Raw genomic sequence first — 16,826 nt, forward strand, 5'->3', positions numbered from 1 at the left:
TATCACACATAAAGCAAAGATATAACAAAGCTATATACGTTAACATAACAAACTGGTTCTTTCTTAACGATATGCAAAGCATAGATATCATTGTCATAACAGTTTGTAAATACGTCGTACACAGGGCCCGATTGAATAAAAGCACCCCTTCTCTCAATTTCATGCTAAATACGCTGAAGATGGAAGCGCAAAAAGAATACAATCGATATAAGTCAAAGGACAAACTGAACGAATTTCAGACAAAGTGGGGAACACTCGCACAAATTCTGCAAAGCAACTAATTGAGAAAACAAGGTCGCCGCGGCATCCCCGGAGCTTCCGGCCCACGCACCCACGCACACACACGCACGCACCTATACACACACACACAAATGCAAACACACACCCACACCCACACCCACCCACACACACACACACCTATACACACAACACAAACATCACACACAAACACATACTCTCACATGCCCGCTTTCTCTAAGAAACGCCTCTGTTGCATAGCGTGTCCCGCCCGCCCCTAACCCAACCCGGCTAACCGGAGGCCGGCCCTATTAAGGGTCGGCCGGCCGGCCGGGCGCGCGGCTCGCCACCCTATCAGGGTGACGGGTCGCGGGCCCGGCCGGCGGCCTGGGGCATCGCCCCAGCGAGAACGAGTACATGTGGGATTCGCGGGGCGATGCGGGGCGGGGCGATTTTTGTGAACGTTTGGTGCGCTCGCATTGTGACATGCCCAATATGTGCAAGCATCCATATACATGAGTGACATGTGATTCACGATGTACGTGTACCTATACATCATATGTGCGTATATGAACGAAATAAATTAAAAAAAAAAAAATCCCAAAAAAAAAAGTTTCCGGGGTTCGCTTGCCATTTTTTTTTGGGCCGTGTTTATCACTGAACCGTGCCCTCTGCTTTTAATTGATTAACGATTCTATGAATTGTTATTTTCTTTGGAGTTTCCCTTGGGTGCAAGGCGCCCTCAGACGTGCAGAAACATCTTTGTGTTTGCTTGACGGACTGCGTTAACCTATACAAATTACACATCTTTACTTTTTGCTGCGCTGTGTACTTCTTGAGCGATACACACAGACCAGACCAAGATAGAACAAAACTTCATAAAATTTTCTACTAGCACGTGAAAATTCACGCGGAAACATGCAATCGTCTTCTCAAGAGAGATCAACTAAATAGGTCACATGGCTATGAATCACCCTGTATGTCATGCATCAAAACTACTTATATCAAAACGTTACATTGCTGCAAAAACTAAAATCGTTATGGAATACCAATGCTTGTTTTTCCGAATGTGTCGATGTTTGGCGTCATCACAAGCAAAAATGGCTTTAAGAATATCTCTAAGTAAGCGAAATTTATTGACATCTCTTCCCAGCACATTGACCCAACTCCACTCTCACACAATAACTCTCCGCTATTAGACGTACAGGATGATTTTTGCTGTCAGTTGGACCGTTTGATTTTTTCCACCTCGAACTTTTTCCACCTCATCCTGGCTGCCTCAGTTCAACTCGTTCCTACCCGACCTCACCCGACTCATCCCTATCGGCCCGTTCTGAACCGAACCGTCTCCGCTCAGTGCCTGTTTTCGGACCGTCTGGAGGGAAAGGTACTCCTTCTGGCGTAGGAAGCACTTTGTATGTCGTGGAAGCACTCGGTCTGACGCAGGGAGCACACCGTCGTCTAACGCAGAAAGCATAGACAGTTTAACCCGGCAGTCTAAGGCAGGAACGCTCCGTCTGCCGCGGGCCCCTCCTTCTAACCCCTGCAGCACTCCGTCTAACTCCGACAACTGAGCCTAACTCCGCCAGCACTCTGTCTTACTCGGGTGACACCCTTTCTAATTCCGGTAGCTTTATTTCTAGCTCCGGAAGCACTCTTTCAAATTTCGGAAACACTCTAACTAATTCCGGTGGCACTCAGTTTAACGTGGGTGGCACTCTGTCCGCCCAGCCAGGGCTGGAAAAAGTGTTTCGGTGGTTGTCGTCCAAAGGAAAACGGGCTTATTTGGTTGTCAACTCAAGATGTCTAACCCGCGCCCGCTGGGGGTCCTTGATTTCCACGCCCTGCTCGGGAGGGGGGGGGGTCAAACACCCCGCCCTTTTAACTCGGATCCTGGTCACGTAGTGACAAGCAGTAAACGGCATTCGAAAGAACGTCCAAAATAAGGGCGAAAATATGACATTCGTTTTATAGGCTAAGTCAAAGGTCAGGTCACCGGAGGTCATGAAAGATATTGCATTTCAATTTTTTTTAACACCGGCGCACAACTCGGGAACCAATCATATAGAGCTGTACAGCGCCGCGGAAAAGATTAGACAGCCCTTTTGACCCTTTCGGTGACCCTTCGACGGTGCCACTGGTCGACTTCCACTCACCTTTGAACAAAACGTGCTCAAGTTGGTACACTTCAGTCGTGCAGACGCCACGTACCCTGCGTGCGAATATATTATGATTCCGCTCCTTTTTGATAGCGCAGGGCGCTCAGCCGTCAGGCTCAATTGTCCGACGATCCGTGTTCCTCGACCTCTGAAGTCCTGAGCCTCCATATCCTCGTGGGCATGACATGGCGTGCCCTCCCCTCGGCCTCACCAAAACATTACCGGCACTGACACGGTCCCACTCAAGATGTCCCGCCGCGGACCTACCCCCAGGCGCCACCGGGGTGGGTTTTGACGTCACAAAAGGAGCCCCGGCGGATTAGAGGGGACGCTAACTGGCCGCCGGCCGGGGGCGGCGCTGAAGGGTGCGGGCAGGGGCCGGCCGAGTCCTGGAATGTACTAGATTTGCCAGACACGTGTTGCCAGCGGACAACCACGGCGACCACTTGGTATGCCATTGGTCGTCTTTATGAGGGTCGCCGATCGGCCGTCTGAACGATGGTCGAACGACGCAGCTACGGGGAGCTGCGTACTAAATAGCTACGGGGAGTTGGAATATGTCTGTAGCTACCAGGAAATTTTCCACTGGGATGCTGCCGCGTACGGGAGGTAACGGACTCGAGAACTGCGAGTCGATGTGATGGGAGGGACAGAGAATAGTTTGCGTGGGCAGAGGCGATTGGGTTGGGTGGGCAGAGGCGGATGGATTGCGCGCTTCTAACCGCACTAAGCGGGAGGTCTTAATCAGTTCAGGCGCGGCGCGTGGTCGCCATAAGATCGTCTTCTCGGTTGTCGTCGACAACGACAAAACGATACAATTTTTCACCCCTGCGCCCAGCCAATAATGTCCGACCGGGTGTCATTTCTCTTCTGATGCCCCACTGCAGCCGGCGCCAGCTCATAAATGTTTCGTCGCAGATGAACGAGCCCTGATTGCCGCGATCGTTACGCGGCTGGAATCGGCTCCATAACGACCGGCAATGCATTGTGGGCGACCGACGCCGAATGCCGTATGGTCAGAACTGATATTGGGACGTTTGTTCTCTGTGCCGGAGAAGTTCTCCAGCTTAGGTATTTGTGCACATCCGGCAATACAGATCACAGTGAGAGGTGGTCTACAGCGCAGCTGTTGACACTATAAAGAAACTGTTGTTGATATGACGGCTAAAAATAGAAAACGTTTTGTAATAAGCACACACGGCTCATGTGAAGACGATGGACCTTGGGACAATGAGAGAAGCCAGCAATCGTTTCGCAAATAATCTTGTAGCTTTAAAAGTAACGCGTCATTTCTAGAAGTCAACACATGAGCAAGTGAAATAAAGATTTTATCTTGTTATCTACTTGTACATTTCACTCATCCATCTACGCATTGTATTCGCTGTTCACAAATGATAATATGTAACAACTCCTGGACTAACAGCCTCCGCTGCTGCTATAACTCAATGGCCTAACCCTAACGTCTCAGCATTGCTCTCTGTTTCAGGTGAGCATCCGGCAGCGATGCAGCACAACTCTGCCAGGTGCCGGCAGTGCGGCGGCTCTCCGCTGCTGGTGCTGGAGCTGGTGCTACTGATGGTGCTGGTGAACCACTCGATCCGCCGGTGAAACTGCGCCCAGGCCACCGGAGTGCGCAGTCAGCGGTCAGATTATGGGACGTGACAGTCCAAGTGACGGGACACTAGAGGACGGAGTGAAACATTGATCAGTGACGCAGTGACCGCAGCGCAGTGACCGCAGCGCAGTGAGCAGTGACCTCGTGTGGGAGCCCCATGGGCCGATGGGCCACTGACGTAATTATGACGTAACAGTCACGGCAGGGATGTCTGCGCCCGGTCCCTGCCGAGTGCCCTCTACAGCTATAGAAACTAGCTTATACATACGAAGCCCATTACACTCACTGAGCCATGCAAGTCTCCTGCGCTCCACGATATGCGCTGAATCTGCCATAAAACCTGATCACAAAGAAGGCGGACAGCTGATACTCGAGCTCCGTTGTCCTGTTTATGTGCTGTTTGGTGTTCGGAGAAACTGTGGATTGTGAAAGATTGTGGAAGAGTGTGGTGCGAAATTCGAAAATGAACTAACGTTCTGTGGTGACTGACTGCTCCCCCGCACTTTCGAGCCCTTCCCCACCCTGAGTCCGGAATGGTGAGAACTGGCAATATGGTCCGATCGACTGAGAAGAAGCGTGGGCTGCCCTTTGAGCGCTCCGGTGGGGACAACTGGGCCGGCCATCGGAGGAAGCCGTGAACTCGGAGTTACGGCTGGTCTTACTATGTAGATAACTGAGACGCGCAGTGGGTAATAAGTGAGTGACTCAGCAGGTCTGGTCGGGAGAGACACGAGACAGCAGGCAACTGATGAGAAATCGGTGAACATTCTACTGGGAGACAAATGCAAGGCAGCAGGAAGCGTCCTGTGTATGGCCACTCGTGAGGCATCAGGATTCAGGATGCAATATGCAGAGAGACACTAGCCGCGTTTACATAGGGCTAGTTGCCAGATAGTGGAATTCCGATACCGAGACATTTATTCCACTAACGAGACATTTCAGGCACATTCCGCTAGTTCTGACGACCTATCCAGCCAGAAGGCCGGATAGTTCTTCAGAACTAGCGGAATTTGCATGACATGTCTCGTTAGTGGAATAAATGTCTCGGTATCGGAATTCCACTATCTGGCAACTAGCCCTATGTAAACGCGGCTACTGACAGCATTGAGCATTCTGCGATGCGGCACTCGTGTGGCAGCGGCGAGTGCTGATGCATGCTCCTGAGACAGCAGTCAGCGTTCCGCTTATAGACCCGGATGCTCCACTGTATCCCAGAACGAACAGCGGGGGCCGCGCGGTGTGCTGACATCGGCAACAATGGCAGATTGTGTATGTGTTCCGTATATATGCGTCAATGTGAAGTGGAAATCAATGGTATTTGTGCTATGGAAAATGGACAGAATTATGCTATAAGGACGCCGCCAAGTATGTATTCGGCAAACACTCGGCCGTCCTTAAATAGACTGAAAGTGTGCAATATGAAAAGTTAGATGTCAAATGAGACACGGTGTATGCAATGTATGTAAACAACATAAATACCCAGTGCAGTTTATCTATGACTGTCGCTAAATGAGAAATGCAAAACGCAACAAATAAACCAGAACGATGCATTGGCAAAATTGATTCATCTGCAGAAAATTTGTTTCTTTGCTTTCAGTGGAAGCGATTAGCATAAAGTTTTCACTTTGAAACTTGAAACTTGTTATTTTATATGATAGAAGTGAATTTGAAATATGTATTCCGTCAAATGTCAGGTTTTCAAGTTGATACGCATATCTTCCTCATCGATGGTTGTCCTTAACTTCAATGTTGTTTTCCTGCTCTTGTTTAGAGGTTGGCTTAATTTCTTTTCTATTTAGTCTCTGTTTTCGAAAATGTGAATAAACGTAGACCTTTCAATTGTCGAAAATGAGCAACTACATTTCCTTGTAAAATAGAATATTTTCACTAAGAAGAAAAACAGCCACAACACAGCATTACTTTCGTCGATCGTAAATAACAATGTCGCTATAATTACAATTGTATGATATGTGTATTGTGTATCGTAATAAAGTGACCGTTGCAAGTAACGAATGATGCGCAATGCGTGGAAGTTTTTGACGAATGCAATGGGGATTGGTCAGTGTGCGATGTGCGAAAGCCAGAAATGTGTTTGTTGTCTGTTGATTTGTGCCCAGAAAATTATGAGAACATGAGAGAGAATGAAAATACAGCCACCCTATGTGAACTGTGTTTGTGCTATTATTGCCGTTAAGGACATCATTTAACTTGACTTTATCAAGATGTGGAGAAAATACTCGTCACACTTCATTTTCAAATCGATCTGCTATTTCATATAGGTACTGAGAAATGGATAGCTCACCAGCAAACTACACGTATAAATAAATGGTTAAGCTGACCGCCAATCACGTTGGCTGTAAGCAGAATCTCTGACATAAGAAAATTATATAAATCGTTCTTAAACAAACAACATTGTATTGAGCAAACGCAAGCAGCTATGAGCTCATTTTTGTGATACATAAATCAGCATAAGCTGCATGAAAAACGCCGCTTTCATAGTCATAAAATACTCAAAGTGGTCGGAATGGAAGTCTGATTCCGGCGTAAAGACAAACGTCCGCCATCCGTAAGCTATTGGATCTGGCCCGCTGTTTTATTACTGCGGTAGACCACACAAGGCATTTTCAGAGGTTGAGACAAACGAGCGAAATAAATAATAAAGGAGTTCCATTGCTGATAAATGCAAGTACGCTGCAATTGGCTGGCTTGATGTTAAATATAATACAGTTTCCGGCACATGATGCTATAATGTACTCTTGTTTTCTTTCTGTAAATATTTTTCCCGTCCTGTTCGCTCTACATCTCCATTCTCCATGTCTTTTTCTATTTATCTCTCTTCTTCACTCTCTCTCTCTCTCTCTCTCTCTCTCTCTCTCTCTCTCTCTCTCTCTCTCTCTCTCTCTCTCTCTCTCTCTTCCTCTCGCTCTCCGTCTCTCTATATCTGTCGTTTTCTCTCTCTTCTTATTTGTTGTATTATTTGATTTTATCTGTTGATTTGTATGGCTCTGAACGAGCCATCAAGACGACCTGCTGGGCGGAAAATCAGCACCGGTACCGAATACAATAATTTGTGGCGGCCCGTTAGCAGAATAAATCAAGAATCAAGAATCAAGAATCAAGAATCAAGAGTCAATAATTCAGTTTCATGAATATCGCTATCGACATCCGCTTTGTTGTAAGCGATAACTCATAACGAAGTAACAAATGCAGAAACCAATAAGGCGATGATAAATAAAACATTTCTTCCAATACGATGCCGGATAATTAAATAAAGACATAAACATACGGTGGCTGCATTTGACATGACACGAGCGTCGCATCCAATTAATATCGCGGATTTTTGGTGTACCTATCCGTTCAGGGCAAACTAATGTTATAAAAATGCCTATCGTTGGCAAACAAAACCTTCATTGCTTTTATCTTTTTAGAAAAGCATAAATGTACGGATAGTTTCACTGTTCACATATGGCCAACGGTGGCCTAACATCAAACATGCGAAATGAAGAATCCGAATTGAAAATGTTGTAACGAGAAAAGAAAAGAGGGTCATTAAGATTGCAGTATGGAAGGTGAAATGAGACCGACAGCTATTCTCTCCTGTTTATTATGAATGTTATTGCTGATGAAAAATATACGGAACGGCGCGCCTTTATAAAAAGCGAAGAAAAAGTTTGAAAGCACTTGTAGACCTAAATTCTAATTTTAATTTAAATCTATCGTCTGGCAAAAAGAAAAACATAAGCTCAAATGGGCCACCGCTGAAACGTACGGCACTATAGTTCGTTTATTTTCAAAAGGACGCTGGCTCCAAGTTCATTATCGAAGCTCTCACGTGAGTTTTGGCAGCTTCAGTGTCTGGTCAAGAATTTCTTACCGAAAAAAATTATCGATTTCAAATTTTGCACGGTAAGTAGCTGGAAATTGTGTCTTAAAAAATGAACGAACTGTGATGACGTCATTGGCGGCAGCAGGCACCCAGGTGTCCGTGCAATGGGACAAAGTGTCGACTAATTCGGGTGAAACCTCGTTGTTCAATGTTGCCGAGGTTATAATCGAGTAAGCGGTTCCGTCAATGACACTTAAACGTTACATTGCAATACAAGTTCGACAGCATGACGTCACCACTGTTTTCATATCTGGTTCCAAAACGCACATATGGAAATTATCGGGAAGAAATCACATGTTAAAATAAGTCGACGTTCGATTTTCTTAAGTTCAGTTTTTGCTCGTTTTGCTCGCTAAAACACGTGCTTGTTCGAAAAACATGCTTGGAGCCAGAGTCCTTTTGAAAAAAAAACGAACTATAATAAATTCATCCTTTGAGAACAATTTTTTGACTTCTTCTTTTGTCTTCCCATCAACAATTATCTTATCTTATACATTCCGCTATCTGTATTCATCTATGGCAAGCATATTTAATGAAATCCTAATTAACCTTTTGCGTTCCTGCCTCCTGATACTGTTTTGGGATTACCACGCAGGTAAACGACGCGAAATCAGTACAGGTAATCAGGCGCCATGGGAGGGCAGAGCCTTATCAAGATCCAGGAGCGCGGTGCCGGCTTGTTTGCCATTCAGGGGGCCGTGTGCGTTCGGTTCATTTGCGCAGTCGCCAATGGGCCGACATTAATGAACACTGAGGTAATGGGTGTATAGTCCAGCGATCTATGCTTGATAAATTACTGATGGACACAAACTGGCAGAGAACGCGGCAATCTATAGCTCTTCAGCCTCTGGGCAGGCAGTAGCAAACACGGAAATGCCACAGCAGTATGATAAAAATCATTCCAGTGGTTCGCTGGTTTTGTAAAATCAAATCTGTCGAGTACCTAACAATAAAACCATTCTTTTTGCAACTCAAGAAGGTCGGGGACTTTTCTGAAAAGGGATTATTGTTGCATGCATCAATGATATCACCAATCAATGCATACGTAGATAAAAGTTAAAATCAGGGTGTATTTACCCACGTAGTACGCCTATATGTATATACCTATAAAGTACCTACGTTTTTCAATGAACGCCCCATTAACCCGCGCCCTGGTGGGGTCTGTTTATAACGCGACCTGGTGGGGGGGGGGGGGGCTATTTTTTGCCCCCCTCGTATCTCCGAAACTACTGGACGGATCCGCAAAATTCAAACGGCGTTCGAAAGGCCTGTCAAATTTGTCGAAGGAAACCAAATTTCATTGACCTCGGGGTCACCGATGACGTCACAGGCCAGGTCAAAGATGAAATGTTTCACCGTTCACGGGTCTTCTAGGGAATGCGCTATAACACCGAGGAAAACGCATTTTGTCGAGAATCAGCGATAGGGCGTCAGTTGCCTAGTCGATATGTTGCTATTAGAGGTCACTGACAATACCAGGTCAGGTCACATGTCAGGTCACCAAGGGTCACAGGTCAGGTCACATGAACCCAACTTTACTTAGGTTGTGTGATGCATGTTTTATGGCCAATTTTTCATTTCCAACTCAATGGTGTTGGTTATAAGACTATCAGGTACGGCTTAGGCCACTTTCTGGTGAAGTTCAGGTCAAGGTCAGGTCAAGGTCATGCCAAAAAAGGTCAAATTTTAAAGTTGATAGTTTTGCATAAAATGGGTATTGATTCGATGCAGCTCGTCACGGGGAGTCTAATGGTGGTCATTTTTTTGCTCTACGGGGTCTAGAATTGCTAAAAATTGAGTTTCAAAATTTGACGTCATCAATTTTGAACAGTTTTTTCGCTATAACTTCGCCAAAAAAAGAGGTATCAATCTTAAATTTGGTATGTGGATGAAAGGCGGTAAGGACTATCACATATATTCCGGTTTTTGCGAAATTCAAAAAACTTTTTGGATTGTTCGATTATTATATCCAAAAATTTACTTTTTGATTTTTGGGGGTCAAAATCCAAAAATTTCAAAAATCCGAGATAGCAGTTTTGTAGCCCTGTTGATTCTACATCTTTTATGTCCTTATCATTTTTCTGTATTTGCAAAGCTATAGGCCTGACAGCTCTTCCCGCGAAACCCTTTTTTGGGTCGAAAACGGCAGAACATGACGTCACTCTGACGTCATTTCCGGCCAACCTATCATAGCTTTTGGAAAAAATTTTGGTCACAATGTGTAAAATTGATGTCCGGGAGGGTACTGAAAGTTTGGTGACGGTCGGCGCAGCGGTTCTGGAGATATAGCGAAAAATCTGGAGGGGGGGGGGGGCAAAAAATAGCCCCCCCCCCCACCAGGTCGCGGGTTAATTGTTTTGATGCTGTCGTTGAAAAGTGATCCTTCTCCACCTCCCACCATAGCACTGCTTGATAGAAGAGTCGAGTTGTTAATGCTAAATATAGTTAATGAGTGCCAGTTATAGCTACAAATGCTTTGGCTAGGTAAGCTCTATATTATATGGCTTATAGATTCACAAAAAAAATTGAGTCGATTGTTGCTTGCAGTCAAAAATAAATAAATGAACAATGCCACACATTTTTGATTAATATCAATAACAAGTACCAACCCAAAGTCATGCCATAAACAGATTGCATAATAGCCGTTTACACGACGGGCTATCCGGCGAGTGCACCTAATTTTGTTTTTGTTTGTTTGTTTTGTTGGGTTAGGCCCTTTCGGTCGACAAGACCATTGCAGAGCCGGAAGGATGATAGGAATTAGGGGGAGACATTGGTCTGGGCAGGCACCCTAGTGAGTCGCCGGGGCTGAGCCCGTCCGAAGACAGGCCACCCAGCCCCAAGGCACTCACTGCACCCGGCTACGGGGTGCGCTCCCTCGGGAGCAGCGGTGCCGCTCCAAGAGAGCAGCCCGCATGAGATAAAGTTGCCTGTCCAGCCCGGAAGGGGGTTGCGGTGTGGAGGAGAAGGATTTCAGTATCCTGAGGATAGAAGCACGGATAGGTGCACCTAATTTGACCAAATCTGCACCTAATCTCTTTTACAGCAAATATCTTTGTTTTATGAATTTATTTCAGTGTTTTAATCGATGAAACTCTCTGATAATATGACAAAGCAGAGATATAAGCAATTAGTGCAGCCCTAGCTGATAGCTTCTAAGAGACACACTGAACCTAATTTGACCAAATCTGCACCTAATCTGCACCAAATGTGCACCGAATGTGTACCAGATGGCCGTCGTGAAAACAGTTAATGTATACCGCATGCCAACGTTGCTAATAAGGCAAAAACAAAAATCAGACCGATTTTTTCCCTCATATGAGCTATGCCCAGCAATGAGCATAAAGACATAACGGAATGACGGAAGGACATATATTCAGAGAGTAGCTACTATGCATTTCAGACCCCATGAGACCCTGTTTTTCGGCGATACTTTATTTAATATTTGTCCAATTTGCTCCAAATTTTCACAATGCACATTTCAGCTCAAGCGCCAATTTTTGTCAATATGGTCTCTTAACAAAATATCAAATTTTAGGGTACTTGTCGTTGCCTCGTAATGTTAAAATTGGTTCCGTAAATCCGTCAGTGGAGTAGAGGCTATCCGTGCGTAGGTGTGACGTCACAAACACGTGACCATTAAGCTCCGCCCTCCCGGCGGACGGGGCGGTGACCTTGGCCGGTCAGTCGGCTGCGTGGAGCGGGCGGCGGTGGCTGCCGCACCGGGGCGGCTCGCATGGACCGTAGCTGCCGTGCAGTTGTTGCAGCCGTAACTTCATCGAATGAGCTAAATAGCGCGCATAAGTAACGCACTAGCTGAAGCCCTCGACTTTGTATTTATCACAAATGTACGTACACCTTGTCACAACAAAATATCTATTTCCACACAAGATTCGGGGCTTGTGAAAAAACGCACATAAAAGACGCTGTTGATTTCAAATGATTGCGTAAAATTATGTATCGCGTCAGACTACGTCCAAATTGCAAAAAAGAATCACCATTAATAGGATGCAATTTATGTGTTTGATATATGAAATTTGATTAGGAATGTATGCCGGCGTGATCGATTTATATCATCCCGGTGCAACATAAGCAATGCATTGAACACCTTCAGGAGTAATCCATTTTGTCATCGACTTAGGTTGAGGAGGTCGCCGGACTAACTTTACCCCCAGATCCTTTGTGTTGAAATGCAAACATGAAAAGTAAAAGCCTAGAGATAGATACCTCACCATTGAGGACATACCTACTGTCACATAAGTTTTACAAAAACATACGTGTTCATAGGTGTCGATTTCTACCGAGTTGGGGGTGCCCGAGCGTGCAGCAAATCCGCCGCCGCCCTAGCGGTGACCTTGACCCGCGCGGTCTGTTGAGGCTCCAAAGCCAAGCCGGCCGAGCCGGCGGGGAATTTGGAGAGCTCGGGCACCCCCGACTTGGTGGAAATGGACACCCATGTACGTGTTTCTTGATGATCGTTCTCGTGTAGTGCACAACGTCCGTCTGCCACATTCCTATTTCTTTTTGTGCACGTCTTAACAATATAACACACACATGACACCGCGATAAAGGCCATTTCTACCATACGACACATTCGCTTTTGTCCCACCCGGCGCCCCGCACCGCTTCACGAATCACGAACACGGTCGTCTCGCTGGAACGATGCCCCAGGCAATCGGCCGTGCCCGAGACTCTTCATCCTACATTGTTGTTTTCTGCGCCTTCCTCAGAAACATTTATTGACGCTGCCAAATATATCAATATTTCTAGGTCATGCAGAGGCTTACACATGATCTTATAGGTAATCGGGTAGTGACCTGACCCAACCTGACGATGAGATAGGTGCAACTCCGGCGTAAATAAATGCTCAGAGTCCAAGAGTCCATCTATCTTTCCTTCTACGGCCGGTTCCGTCCCAATAGATCCTACCTTGATTCTGATCATTCTGAGTATTCTGAGCTGGTTCGACGTTTAAATACCAAAATAAGGAGAAGAGGACACCAAATGCCCTCGAACGGATAATTTTTTGGCTTTCGTCCCGAAACAACTTTGCCAGCTTCACTTGTCTCCATTATGTGGTCGCGCTGCGTCCTCTCCGTGGTACTGACACCGACTGAAGCGGCATAGACCCATCGCGGTCACGGCCGGTGGGCGGAGTCAAGTTGAGCACGGCGTAACGTGATTGGCCAGCGCTCCTATCCAATCCGGTGCGGTAGCGAGCGAGCCTCTATCCGGGTGCAAAAACTGATTAACATTACGAGCCAACGACAAGTGCTCTAAATTTTGATATTTTGTTAAGAGACCATATTGAGAAAAATTGGCGCTTGAGCTGAAATATGGCCTGCCAAAATTTCCAGCTAATTGGACAAAAATTGAAGAAATTATCGCCGAAAAACAGGGTCTCATGGGGTCTGAAATGCATAGTAGGAGCAGGAGCTTCCAGAGTCCGGGGTCAAATAAGATTGCACAACAAACTTAAAGGTAGTGTGCCACCTTTGAAAGATTTCCCATTTTATTTTTCCTAGGATAAGAAGCTTCTGTTTTTACCTAATATCGCAAAAAAAATCAAAAATGGGCCTGGAATAGTGCCTTTTTCGCCTAACAGTTTTTCGGTTTTTAGATATGTATAGCAACTGTAGTGGGCTCACATGCAAACAGGCGTCGGGCAACAATCGCGAATGCGGCGCACTTGTGACAATAAGCAAAGGTCATTATAGTGTTACGACCATACGACGTACGGGAATGAGTTATCAGCTGTCTAATCGCAGACAACACAATGTCGAGCCTTAAACTGTAAGCCCGTATTGGTATTGTTTCTTTTATTTGGCTGTCGAACATTATTTATGGTTTGAAATATGATTTTATGTAAAATAATTGATATGAAAAAGCCGTCTTATAAGTTATGACCCCATTTCACCACACGCAAGTGGCAGAAATGACAATGATCAGCTGACGCATTTTTCTTGGCCGAAGTCAGAGCGCGCGGCCCGACGCACCACGCGTATTTGGAAATTCCGACCTCGACGAGCATCAGAAGCCACCTAACAGGCGTGTTCGAAACCGCAGGAGATGATGATGAACGGGTTTATCGAAACTTGATTGGATGAGCATATCGGTAATAGCGATTTCAGTGTGTGCATTTATTGTTCATAGTGGTGTGAAATGTGGTTGGGGTACGACCGACAACCCGTCGGGGCGAATTTCGCACTGGGGTACTCAAAATTTGAAGAATTTAAGACGTTTCCATGAGTTTTGAAGGTATGGATAAGTTCAAAAAATCCGGTTCTCCTTATCTGGGCCATTAACTCCATACGGTCCAAGAAAGCTGGCACACTACCTTTAACTCCAAATTTGAGCGAGCATAACCATTTGACGATTTTGCGATGGTATACTGCTCACAGGTTTGCGCTACGACAACGATAAAAATGCACATCATCCAGTGACGTTACTATTACGATCCAATGACGCCACTATCACAGTCCAGTGGCGTCACCACCGACCTCGATGCGGAAGCCTAGCCTTGCTGCCGTCAAAGTGTGGCTCATATTGCCGGAGGGCCGTGACACGGGTCAGTGCCACTCGCTAGTTAGTGTCACGCTACTGCGACTCGGTGCAGCCCACCCCAGCCTCCAGCCCACGCCCCGTCCCTTCACCTTCCCCGCCTACCTCCCTCCCCCCCTCCTCCCCCACCCGCCCGGCCCCACCGAGACGGCACGAGGTGCCGGCGGAAACAGCCGCCGAAATTCCACGTTCGGTGCAACAGCACCGACACACGCGACGCACGGTCAGAACCAAGGTGGTGAGATGTGGTTCTAACTTCTGAGGTATGCTTCTGCAGAGGTGGTAAGCACAGGTATCAAGGTGAACTTTGAAGGCCTTTCAGCTTTGAAAATATGGACGCTTGGTGCGTTTAGAAGTTATTTTAACCACTACTATCAGCAAACGATAAAAAACTTTGGAAAAATATGTATATAGGTTACCATCAGATAGAATTCTGGAGGCGCACACACAGAAATATTGAGCGGAAAAACGGTGTAATTGAAAGTACCAAAAGGAACATTTTTTTTGGTGTAAAATTACTCTGTTTTCTGGGTAAAAGAACACTTATATGTGTGTTTTGCTAGCTTCGGAGTGCTTCACTTTTGTGTAGGAGAACCGCTTTCAGTGTAACTTTACCGCGGATCTCGCGTTACATTTACGCACAAATATGTGTTTTTGGTAAAAAGTACCAAAAGGAACACTCGCGTGGTAATCGTACACAAATTCATGGCGGTAAATCTACACAAATATGACGGTTATTATAACGATTTTTTTTCTGGTAAAGCGCACTAAGCGTCAGACGTTTAATGAGTATGCAAGGCTTAGGTATTGGCATGACTTTGAAGTAGGTATCACATGCCTACGTGTTTGATATGAACAGTTATTTTGATATTTTATGACAGATAGCCATTTCTCCTGAACTGAAATTTCAATCAACGAAAAGATTGATCATGCACCTGTAAAGCACAGCAGAAAATTGTTTCGGTAGTAGCGCACATTTCTCGGATTAAGTGGGCGAGTTCCTCTCAACATCGCCCACCAATCAGATTTAACCCTCTTGTCCAGGCTTTTACGAGTAACCAAGTCCACATGCAGCAGCAATAAATGTCGTCAAAGAATGATAACCAATAAACCAGAAGAGGTTTAACTTATCTCGTAAATATTGGAATGTCTTATAAATTGCAAGAGAATGCCCATGAAATAAGAAATGAAAAATAATTGCTGGCGTTCGAAGCAACAACCAAGCCTAAAGGCAGGGCCAGAATTGTCAGGAGACCTATATTCAAATACATATTTCCTTATTTAGACGACAGGCAACAGGCAGAGTCCCGAGAAGCGCTTTAATCATACATATTATGTGATGGGATAAAGCACCATCCCTTTGACAGATTATTGTTATGTCAAATACTGCCTAATCTTTTGTCATCGTTATTTGTCAGCGCGCATACATGGTGAAATGCGGATAAGTGCTCCCTAAACATTCTGAGTATGTTTTTGGCAATCGTATGCGGATTGCGGATCATGACAATAGCCGTTTTCACGACGGGCTATCCGGCGAGTGCACCTAATTTGACCAACTCTTCACCTAATCTCTTTTACCTACAGCAAATATCTTTACTTTATGATTTTATTTCAGTGTTTTTATCGATGATGCTCTCTGTTAATATGACAAAGCAGGCATATAAGCAATTAGTTTAGTGCAACCTTAGCTGATAGCTACTAAGAGACACACTGAACCTAATTTGACCAAATCTGCACCTAATCTGCACCAGATATGCACCAAATGTGTACCAGATGGCCGTCGTGAAAACGGCTAATAAGTCAAATTGATAAGGAGCGCTGTTATGAAGACTTTGGACAATGCTTGTCAAAGGAAGTTTATCAGTTGATGAGCCCGGATTCATGCACGATATAGAGCGCTGGTACTGTTAACCTGGTATTGGTTTATGCCTGCTGGTAACAGATATTCGTTTACATCGGTGCTTCGGTGCCCTAGTGATGGTGCTATTTATATCGGTATTGCATGGTGGTGGTACTCTATACATCGGTGCACTTTGATAGTGCTGACGTTTACACATGGGTCGTTTCTGGTAATGGTGAAGTTTCCGCCGGTGTTCTGGTGGTGATGGTGATGGTGCTGTTGGTGCTGACAGCCGCACACTGGCTGCTATAAGTCTCAGAAACATGTCTGACGTTACTGAGATCAGTCGACCCGCCCAGTTCAGGCTTGTCAGCCTTTTTCCGCAGTCCATTGCTGACTTTAATGGGAGTCGAACTCAGTGTGTTGGACTGCAGGCAACTGAGAAGCCTGGCCAAGAGTGATAAGACAGCTAGCCTAACTTTATTTCACGTCTGTCGACCTTCTTACTAATATTTCTTCAACGGGCTG

General features: G+C 45.6%; 1 protein-coding gene across 1 annotated transcript in view; it reads left to right on the forward strand.

Moving 5' to 3' along the window:
* The window catches only part of LOC122392948 (obscurin-like), an 87,820-nt gene extending 81,642 nt beyond the window's left edge, over positions 1–6,178 (forward strand). The window contains exon 6 of the mRNA XM_043388330.1: positions 3,883–6,178. Within this exon, the coding sequence (XP_043244265.1) occupies positions 3,883–4,004 (122 nt within the window). The 3' untranslated portion in view covers positions 4,005–6,178. The remainder of the gene's footprint in view (positions 1–3,882) is intronic.
* The last annotated feature ends 10,648 nt before the right edge of the window (positions 6,179–16,826 follow it).

Source organism: Amphibalanus amphitrite, unplaced genomic scaffold (assembly GCF_019059575.1).
Source record: "Amphibalanus amphitrite isolate SeventyFive unplaced genomic scaffold, NRLGWU_Aamphi_draft 000508F_arrow, whole genome shotgun sequence".
Lineage (NCBI taxonomy): Eukaryota > Metazoa > Arthropoda > Thecostraca > Balanomorpha > Balanidae > Amphibalanus > Amphibalanus amphitrite.